We start from the raw sequence: 11,259 nt of genomic DNA on the forward strand, positions 1-11,259 counted from the left end.
AGGTGCGCTAGTTTTGCAACCAAGAAAAAGGTATAGGACCATCTGATATAGGTTCGATCTGGGTGCGTCAGCACGCCTTATTTGTTTCATTTGCGTCACTAGCTGGCCCGAAAGTAGCCTGCTCATTCTCTTTAACGTGCGCGTTGCATCATACTCTTTTCTTTCTTCACTTGTCACCCTTTCCTCCTATTCGCGTAGCGCCTTTTTCGTCTCTCACACCTTTGCGATGTAAGCTAGAATCCGTACGCGTACAGTCTCTGTCAAAAGGCTTTAGACCATGTCGATAGTTTTTAATCCACACAGATATCAAAATGAAAGCTTAACGTTGGAGAGCTACCGATGTATCTACCGCCAGTAAACAAGAACGCTTTCGCCAGATTTGTGCCATTAATCGTTCCCGTCGCACTCGGAAGGTTAGGTTGTGTGTTGACTAATTTATGGCCTGGAAACTCTTGATGTGGTACACAGACACGCGCGCGCCGAGCCACGCACCAGACCTTAGCCGCACTTCCCCACTGCGCAGGCGCGTCGCCCCACATCACGCGTCGTCTTTCTCCTCCACTGTACTATAGCTTGTTTACATCGCTCGGCGCTCGCTCTGTGCTATCGTTCGTTCTCTTACGTTCGTTCGCGCTTGCGGGGGCTTCACAGCTTTAAATACCCGCGCATATTTCTCGTGGTCAACCCTCATAGTGACTGCGCACCGAAAGGGGTAGGGATTGCGCAGACTATATCGCCCTCGTTTACGTTCCAAAGAGCCACCGAAAGATTACGCATCCGTATTAATAAACCTTTTAAGTGTCCAAAGCGCGCCAGCCATTGCTTTTGCAGCACCCATTTTCCACCCGCCTAACTTGGTACGGAGGTCCGCTGCTTATCCAAAGCGCCATAGAAGCCGTAAGTGTGTCGGTCCACTGTTTTGAGCAGCCGGCGTGACCTCCAGAGATTTTCATTTTTTTTAGTTCGCTCTAACCAGAGGAAATGAAATGAACTAAAAAACGCGGCCATAATACGCCCGTATGGTGGGGGAGGGGGTTGAGTAGTTTTTCGCGAATGTGCTGTGGCGGGTTCCTTACCTGGCTTCACTGCCATATTCTTTGGTACAGGTGAAACAGGAAATCCCCCGTGCATGCGGTATTTCGGAGCGAAATGAAAAACTCCCTGCGGCCTGATTAGTCAGTAGCCATGTCGTAATCTATAGGCGAGGCTTCATTGTCTTACCCCAAATCACTCTTTTTTTTGTGCGCAATTGACTGGTGGACTTCGGCCCCATGGTTCAGCCATTGTGTATGAGTTCGTCCGTCTACTGGCGACGGAGGAGGCTTCCGCACAGTTGTCCAGTGGTGGGGATAAATGAACTGCTTCTTCACGGAGCAATGCTGCCTGCCTGATGGGTGCATTCGAAGTAGAATTGGGTTTAAGAACCCCACGTTCAAAGATTTATACCCAAAACCGAAATGAAAACCCTCCCTGGCTGTAATCGACCTTTCTCTCTCAAAGAGCGAAGTAGGCCACGTGCTGAGCCTATAAATACTACGTCTGGTACGTTTCAAGTTTCCCTCAGTCAGACCCACCAGAATGTGGGGAGACTGTGTCGGTCGTTGCACAAGAAACAGTAGCCGTGCTCAAATTTAATACCACATTGTTTGATACAGCCTCTCTGCAGGCTAATAAAATGCAAGAACCATATCATTACACAAAGGTAAGAATAATGGCAGGAAACACAACAAATATTATATGAATGTCCGTTGGTTATTGCGCGTCGTTATTACGTTACTACGTTACTAAGGGGTTGGCTCCAGTGCTCGGAAATTCCTCCGGAGCGGGAAGTTTGTCTTCTGGAATTTTCTGCAAGCTCTGTTGAGATAGTTATAACATACACAGGAGCAGGGGCTTGTTGCGCAACTTTGAATTCAACGACATATTGTTTCTCGTCCCGCAAGGAAACCTTCTCAAATGCATGGCCCTTCCCAAAAGGCAAGTGGAAGCCTACGAAGTGCTGGAAAAGGGGCATACATTGTACAGTTCAAGACAGCACTGCACAAAGCCAGCAGAGACGAAGAGGAAGGCCTCGTACCGCGGCAACAGACGTAGAATCAGCCGCAGTTGCCGTCGAAATGTATATATAAGTAATAGTATGCAAGATCCCCCCCCCAAATAAAAATAAAAACAAGCGTTTATCAATAACAATCGGTTAATACAGTCATAATGCGACTGACATCTGTGGGGCTGTGCGCTTCGTATAATGCATCCGTGTCTATCGAGAGCTCCTAATTGGGTGGTATATGGGAGAATAATTTTTCAATTGGGCACCTTTGTAAAGACATCAAGCGGGATTCACCTGTTTGTCGAAACGCAATTTACCGAAAAGTTGAAGCTTTAAACTTTATTATGAAGGAAGTGACAAGAACACAACACGAGGTAAGAGTAGCATGAAATCACCTCCAGCGATCCCACTGAACGTATATTTCGCTTACTTTCTTTCTTTTTTCTTTTTTTGCTATCTACGGCATGCGGAAAACCTACTCTCTGCCATGGTTCCAGGCTACACAAACCTTCACGCCACGCTGTTCTAGAGAATTTCCCCAGATGCTAGGCTGGACAAAGCTCTCCAGCAGATTTCTAATGAGAACGACGTTTTTTCTGTCGGCATCCCACATTAATGGTCCACCTGGATTATTACTGTTAACATTATCGTTGCAAGAGTAGGATGTTGGGAGTGGGTGCAAGGACAGCTTTATAGAAGACCCCGCTGCCGACTGTGCGGGTACTTTTTACGCCTCCTCTGATGCGAGGCATGGTAATGGCTACTCCGACTCCATAGGGAGACACTATTTCCAATTCGTGACCCGCTGTTTGACGTCCCGGGAAAATAAGGCAAAGAGGCGATATGAATTCCGGCTTTAATTATTCATTACCAAGCTACTAAAAGCCGAAGGAGCAATGGGAAATGTGATCTGTCCATTCAATTGATCATCCGTAAACGTCCCTTTAAGAGTGCGTGGGCTTGGAAGCGGGGAAGGGGGGGGTGGCTGTGTAAGTGGGTTGGTGTGCGTGCGTCTATGTGAGTGTATATACGTGCGTGGGCACGCGGTTGTACGTAGTTTGTCCGCATGTATATTTCTGTGGTGTGCGCGCGTGGTGAGTGTGTGTCTGTTTTCTCGGCCTGGGGATACCGTTCTGCCTTCTTCACGTGTGCGCTGGAAAGATGAGCTGTAAGCGGAAGCGCTCATTAAATAGGGAAAGCTGCTGTGATGGAGCGATCCTCGGAGGTTCTCGGAACACTCCTTATTAGGTATTAACACTCCCTTGGCGGGAAGGAAAAAGCATAGCCCGTAATTGGACCGAATGAAAAGGTTCCAGGCAGGTGCGCAGGGTGAATCATACATGAAAAATAGAAGGAAGACGGAGCCAAATAGTAACACAAGGTTTAGCGAACGTGGGCCAGGAGCAAGTGGGTCGACAGGAGCCAGAAAAAGGTTTCTCCTGGTATAGCTAATCTTTAACATACCTGTCTTTTGCTGTTTTAGTATGGCACGTGGAGCCGTAAGCTGTCAGAAGTAGGACGCAGTTTATATATATATAGGTACATATATATATAATTGGAAATGAGCGGTTTGTAGAAGAAACACAGAAAGAAAGGTCAGCAGTCAAGGACGTCAAGGGAGGCTAAGGAAAAGGAATTCATCCGTTGTTTATATTTAGGAACGTCCTTTTTTTTTGAAGTAAAAGAAAGAAAGTGGAGAAAAATATGCTTCCCGGGTGGTATTCGAACCCATGACCTTTCCAACTCTCATTCTGTACACGCATAGCGATGGCCACGCTTCTGGCAGTCTTGGTGCCACAGGTAGCTTAAGATGGTTAACCGCTGGTTGACCACTCCTGACACGTCGTTGACGCTCAGTCCATAGCCCGATTTTTAAAAATAAGGTTTTTTTCGCGCCGAGTTGTCGGACAGGCGCTGGCAACGACCCCCAAGTGTAGGAAACAACCACCTTTATCAAAATACCCAAGAATGTAGAGGGGAGCACAGCCCCTGTGGTGGCCTAGTTGGTATGGCACCAGGCCGGTATTCTAGGAGCGTGGATTCGGATCCCACCCAGGGAGAATGCTTTTTCTCCACTTCCATTCTTTTATTCAAGAAATAAACCTACCTAAATATAGAAAATCGATACATTTCATCCCATTAACCTTCCTTGGTGTTCCTGACTGTTGTCCTTTATTTCTGTGTTTCTCCTACGAGTACCTCATTTTCTCATTCTTATTCCCTGTATATATGAACATGATAATAGCACACGGGCCCCTGCCCATGATCAGGACGGAATGCAAAGGTCGGTGGTTCAATGGGAACGGGTCTGAGGTAAGAAAATTGTGTTACGCAGGCTTCATTCGCACTACGCCAGTTGTAGCAGATTTAAGTGTGAGGAGTTTGATGCTAAAGTGGGTTCCGAACGTATTACGGAGGCTGTTATACGTATTGCCCACTGAATTATCTGATTATGTCTTCCCAATATTTGATGTAATGTGCTCTTTCATTTTGCCGGATCTCGCATGGTTGACAGGGGTTACTTCTGATTAGCTTGAAAATCCAATTTGTGTAAAATACATTACTACATATCTCACTGTTGTAAATTTGCATGAAGTTCCTACTGCCTGTGTTCGTGTTCTTTTATTTTTTTTTTTTTTGCACCCTACTCTCTTTTTTTTTATTCAGTGGATGGACGCATCCAGTGCGCTTAGTACCTCCCGAAATATGAGGGTTTTGGGAGGGTCGGGGTTATGGCAATGATAGCATTGCCCGTGTACCTCAGGTCACCGTTTGACCTAATTCGTCCCGTGTTTTTTTTTTTTTTAATTTAAGTTTGTAAATGCCCGAAGCCTCACTGTCCTTTTGCAGGTAGGGTTTGTACGTAGCATAACAGCCCATGAAACAAGTAACGCAGGAGTGCATGCAGATCAGTGTGGTTGAGCATGTGAAGTTGCGAGACTCCCCATTCATCCCGTGTCAAAAAGTGAGCGTGGCTTGTTCACCTTCTTCTGCTTCTTTTGCTTTATGATGAATATTACTATTATACTTAAAGCATTCTTTTTTGATACGGGGTCAGCACAGATCCCATCTAGCGTGTGCACGCTAACTACCTGCTGTTATTTATTCTCTTTAGGCGCGTGCACGCGCACACGCACCCGCACTAACGCTCACGCACATGTTTAGCTACAATATTGCACCTCCTTCAGTTCGTCGACGAGCGTTGGCGCATTCATCCGGCTCGTGGTTTGTTCCTCCCACCACAGAGCAAGAACGACACGAGTGCGGAGTCGTCCATGACCGAGGGTGGTTCCCCGCAGCCGGTCGAAGAGGAGCCGCTCGACGGCGACGTCTTCGAGCAGGCAGGGGGGCCGGATCAGGCGCTCAAGATCGCCCAGCGGCTGCAGTACGCCGCCTGCGTGCAGTGCGCGCTCATGGAGGACGCCGTGAGCCGATTCGAGACCAGCCGCCGGGAGGCCGAGCTCAAGCTGCGCAGCTACGAGGGACAGATACGCTCCCTGCAGCAGGTCAGGTGGCGGTGTCATATCTCGTCTCTTGTCGGGGACACGTTGCCTCTTGTCCCCGTCGTTACTTCGCGCTTTCTACCACCAAGATATATTAACAACTCGCCCGAGCTTCCGCTCTAGCAAGTGGTGTCGTACATTGCCCCACTCTGTGCACGTGCTCTATAGTTTACTCTTGCTTTTTTCTTCTTTGTCAGAAATCTGCTCCCTGACATCTAGTTCTTTTATACCGAAACACAATGTTGTTTAGCGTTACCAATAGGCACCCGTCACCAAATTTTTCTGCTGCTTTTTACAGCCCTCCCCCCCCCCTCCTTAGCTGCTATAGTTTACCTGATGCTGGTCATGAACCACGGCTGTATACGAATCTAAAAAGGCTGTGGAAATCAAACAGAAAGTACATGCCGTCAACCCTCTCGCCGACCCACACGTATTATTAGTAGTGGCACTCAAGAACAAATACAAATCAGAGAAGCGTCTTCTCGGCAAATAACAATTGAAAGCGGAAGGAATCGAATAATATCCCAACATAGTCGCCGCGAAACGTTCACTGAAAATCTGCCAGAGAATTCCTGATGTCTTGATGACCAAGGGAACAAGAAAAACGAAAATAGAATCCTTGACCCATTGAAGAGCCAGCCACGTATTCAACGCAATGGGCGTCCGATCATTCCCATCAGAAACCCCTGGTCACCGACTACCGGCTTGAAATTTCCAATCTACCTATACTGCACCGGTACTTCTAAAAAATTTAGGCAGTGCCTCTTGATTTTCACCTCCACAACCAAACCAATAACAAACCAAAAAAAAAAAGGCAAATATCTACGCGCGAATATCTACGTGCCATTTGTGTTGTGTGCGCAAAAACAGTTTCGACATCGCACTTCTTCTCAGGTCAAAGGGCTCGTGCACAGTTTGAGGTTAAGCAGACGGGCACGAAGTACGGCTGGTGCACTCCTCTATACGCACGCTAACACCTGCTGTCGTCTAACGGCAAGAAAAGAAATGTAACGCAATGAAGCCGGCCCACCCGCTCTTCCTCCTTTAAATGGCTCTCCATGAGGCCCGCGATTACATCCACGGAAGTGCATAAGGGAATTCGGTGATTGCATCGCCAAAGTGAAGAAGGGGCCGAAAGAAGCCGTACCGTTAATGGCGTCAAACGTCGTGATCTCGCACTTCCGAGCCCCTCCGCGCACGGGTCAGTGCGGAACGCGGATGAGAGAACAGCTCGTCGGCCGGCGGATCGAGGCATCATTTGCGCCAACGGCCGAGCGATGTTTACGTAAGTGTTCAGCGGAGCCCGCGGGTCGTTACGCTGACTACCGGTGCACGAGACCGTGGGCACGTGCATGCGCCGCGACACAGTTCTTCACTTGCACTGCCGGGCCTGCCCCGTGGTCGCGTCCGCCGCCTTCTAACGGACGTGTCCGGCGGCTGCCTCTCTTCCCCGATGCGCAGGCGTGCGGCTCCGCCGAGGCGACGCTGCGTGACGAGAAGGCGCTGCACGCCGTGACGAGGCAGGAGCTGAGCCGAGTAATGGACCGGCTCAAGTTCTACACGGGCTCCAGGATCGCCTCCTCGGCCGCGCTCAAGGATTACAGGCAAGGAAGAACACGCGAGACTGGGCATTGCAGAATGATGATCTAAGTTGTACGCTGTTATGCCACAAAACCGTCAGCTAAACCTTAAGTTTCAGTGACTGTTGGTCCGCGTTGTGAACCTTGGGTGTGCTCCCCTCAAGCCACATTAAAGAACGGTGGAAGCCAGCCTTGAAGACGCGTACACGAGGATAGAGTAGGACAACACACGCGCTGGGACTAGCAACAGTTTAATGAATAAAATTTCGAAGGAAAAGAAAAGTCAGGGCATGCGCCGTAAAAACTAAAGTAAGAAAGTCAGCTGATGAGGCAATTCAAAATTTCAAAATCGGCATTTTTTTCAAATATTCAACTTCTTCGCCTGGTACCGCTAGTGAGGGAACACTCACGCACTTATTCAAACCGTGCTTTCGCATTTGATAAGCTTCGATAAGCCCCCGCTCGCACTTTGTGGTTCCCCTACCAATTATTTGTGTTTTGTCAAAGATGGTGGTGCATCCACAACCGCGGCAATGGGCAGGCAAGTTTGCCCCTCCGCCTGACGTGACCGAAGTTTCATGTTCTTTTAAACGAACATTCAGACAGCGTCCCGTCTGCCCAATATACACTTTATCGCACTTCAGCGGTATGCGTCTTCAATGCGTCTTCGTGCACGCGTCTTCAAGGCTGGGTTCCACAATGATTAAATCAGCGCAAGAGACAGGGCGAGACAGGAACAGGACAGCGTCCTTCATTGTCAGCTTTTCTCGTGGGTTCCACCGTTCTTCAAAGTATGTACCAACAGGCCCAACACCAAACTCTTCAAACCACGTGCTAGTAATTGTTACGAGGATTTTGCCAGATTGGCTAGGATGCGTCTGGCCACTATTTGACGTGCATCAATTTTGGAGCTCCACTGAACTGGCAAAGGCTAACTGACTGAATAATAGGGAATAATAGCTCCACTGAACGGTGAAGGGCTAATTGACTGAATAATAGTAGGTAGGAGTAATAAAACCAACGCGCAGAATAAAAAAAGTATCGGCAATTACTACACTCCGTAATGCGAAATTTGTGAGCAGCGCGAACTGCAGTGTTCTCGGTCACGGCGCATATATGCTGCGTCTCAAGAAGTGACCGCATGATCAGCGAACGCACGGCAGCGCGCGCTACTCTGACGTTATCTCGCAGCGCGTCGCCGCCGCCGAGTATGCTGTTGCAAATCGAGTTTGAACCTCCCGCGCAAATGTCACGAGGTTCGGATGAGCAGCTCTTCGGCGGCGACGCATGGCGAAAGTGTGAGGGGAGGCAGTGAGAGAGATGACGCCATAGCCGCGCGTGCCACCCTCCCCCTCACGCTTTCACCAGACGCTCCTCTCCATTTCCTTTCTGCCTTCGCTGCCTCGTGCGCTCACATGGTTACGTGGATATCGGCGCCGCCGCCACCACCACCGCCGCCAAACCTAGGTACCGGGCTCCAGATGGCTGTGCCATAAAACGGAGCTGTCCCCATTACAAAAATTAAAAAAAAAAAGGTCAGCAGAAGATGTGATTGAATCGATCACCTCCTCCAGCAACGCCTGAAGGACGTGCTCGGGGTCAGGCCTTGAAAGTTTTGTCCGTGTAAAGGGCCACAGTTGGGAAGCTTTTTGTATGAAGTTCCATAAACACACGGGTCTCAGGAGGGTCACAGCTCGTGATTCGTCGTAATAGGGATGTAAGAGAGGGCAATAAAAAAAGAATGGGCTAATAGAAATGTGAGAAAGAAAGAACGGAAGACATAACAAAGAAAGAAAGGAATAAATAAATAACCAAATTAATAAATACGGAAGAAAGAAAACAACAAACAAAAGAAGGAAATACGAATTAAGGGGACACAAATGAGACAAAATTAAAAGGGATAAAAAAAACTTCATTCACTGACAAAGAAGGAAGCAATCAAAATTTCAAACTGTGGTTGATTCCTCTTTCATAGGAATCGGTAAAACACGACAGTGAAACGTCCAGGAAATCTGAAGCTGAGTATGATTTGCGGGTCGGCGCCTGTCTTGTGGGTGTGCTTGGCGAGCGACGTCCTGCTGGCGGGTTGCTTCGGCAAGGGTGTACTGGCGTCATTTTCGTGACGGGTACGACGTCAGCGAAATCTTGGTGTATACCAGCATAAAGCACTGTCGTGCTAAAATATAAAATCCGAAAACGAACAACCCTAAGTATAACGTACTCTTTAGTACTAAAGGTTGCTTCCCCGCAAGAAGACCTAGTGTGCAGGGGTGCATCCTTTACAGGCCACTTGCATTGTAGTACTGGCTTCACTTCCGTGACGGATATGGCGTCAGGCAAGTCTTTGTGTATCCGGGAATAAAACACTTTCTTGTTAAAAAGGAAGCATAAAAATAAGCGCTAAAACGAACAATTTTGGAGACGGCTTTTCCTGGCTAACTACCAACTGCACGTAACTAATCCGATGTTTAAATCAACCAAATTTCAGGAAGTGATGAGGAAATATATAAAAGGCGTGTATAGTTAGCAGTTCCAAAAGGCGGTTCAGTGCGGTGATTGTTTATTCTATCTTAGAGAAAACGAATGGCTCGACGAAAACTTGTGCGTGCATTGTTTCAGGGCGCTGAAGAATTCAGCCAACGCGTCGCAGACTTCCAGCCTGAACAGCAGCTCCATCCACTGGAACCGGACGTTCCGCAAGACCAGAGCCGGCGTCAAGCTTTGCGAGTCCAAGAGTCAGCACGTGATCAGCATTCAGCAGACTCGCGGGGGCCACCACAACTCGGACATCGGGGTCCAGGTCAACCTACATGCCAGGACGACCGACGACCGGCAGAAACTGTCTGCAAAGGTGACACGGCTACACGCAACTCGTTACTCCGCTATCCACGTCGGCTTTCTAGGCGTTGACCTTAAAACTTCAGAGCGGCCCAATTTGGGGATGATAATGAGCCCGTCAAGGATGCATTAACGCTAGGGTTAACGTGCGCTCAAATTACAGCGCAGGCTGGAGAGCTTCGCTAATCATGTGTGATGTTTATTACCGCTTGTCAGTGGACTCAGAACACGTTAAAGCTTTGTTATTTGCGCGAAGAGCGCCTTCGCAAGAGATAATGAGCTGCGAAGCTTCAGTAAATGTGATACCGGGCTGGTGAACATGTCAACTAAGTAGGCTGTTTGCGTTAACAATAAGTGCGCGACATATAGGAACGCAGGAAAGGTTGCGCTTGATGTACAGGCCATCCACGAGCAAATTTAGAGACGACCTTCGTATGCCGCGCTGGTAACAGGCAATGTTTTATATGCGGAGAGACACGGGGCTAACAAGACAAAGTGTTATGTTGCACTTTGCAACATTGAGCTAGCTATTACCCAGATTTGTCTATACTGCTGAAGCGAAGGCTGCTTTCAAGTGCCATGCGTGGGGAGATTGAAATTACTGGAGACACTTTAAAAGGCTTGTGTGCCTTCTATGTGAGAGCATTAACGCAATGTGAATTAGTGAAACGGCGGGGGGGGGGGGGGGGGGGCTCTGACGGCCGACAACTGTTATCTTCACGGTTCAATCCCCCTGACAGGGTATGTGGGAATTGTGGTATGGTAATTGTGAATGTTGTATTTATTGTATGTGTGTTGACGCCGCAGAGAAATTGGATATCGGTGGCTCGCCTGTGGCGCCACACCGTTGCCAAGTCAGTGCAGGCCGAGCACACCGTGTTACACTTAGCGCAGTCTAATGGTCAGGTTTTTACACTGGTGCAGTCTTCTTGATCAACTGCTAAAACGAACTTTGCTGTTCGGCCTCTCTGGCCCAGCCGGTATCGTCGCTGCTTCTAATGCTTACATCCTGGGTTTGAACGCTGGCAGTTCCATTTTCTTTTATTTTCCGCGATTTTTTTTTTGCTGGCAAGATGCTCCCTTATATCGGTTGAACGCCTTCTTTTCATAAATGAGGGTGTTTTAGTTTCTTTGAGGTCTGTTTAGGTACGTGGAGGAGCCTATCACCATGTTTAGTTATTGTTCGGAATCGCACCAAAAGTGCACACAGACTTGTAAATGGAATGTGGTCTGGTCCTGAGCTTGCGACGACAGCTGCCATCGTCATTGGCCCATCTCCTGGGGTGGATAT

General features: G+C 48.4%; 1 protein-coding gene across 1 annotated transcript in view; it reads left to right on the plus strand.

Annotated features, from left to right (window-relative positions):
* LOC144170109 (uncharacterized) overlaps positions 1 to 11,259 on the plus strand; it is a gene marked incomplete in the record, with an annotated part of 189,025 nt that overhangs the window by 118,285 nt on the left and 59,481 nt on the right. Inside the window, 3 exon segments of the mRNA XM_077699680.1 lie at positions 5,293 to 5,553; positions 7,012 to 7,154; positions 9,750 to 9,981. Of these exon segments, the coding sequence (XP_077555806.1) occupies positions 5,293 to 5,553; positions 7,012 to 7,154; positions 9,750 to 9,981 (636 nt within the window).

This window comes from Haemaphysalis longicornis, unplaced genomic scaffold, assembly GCF_048455015.1.
Source record: "Haemaphysalis longicornis isolate Haplotype H1 unplaced genomic scaffold, Haemaphysalis longicornis Haplotype H1 scaffold_2, whole genome shotgun sequence".
NCBI lineage: Eukaryota > Metazoa > Arthropoda > Arachnida > Ixodida > Ixodidae > Haemaphysalis > Haemaphysalis longicornis.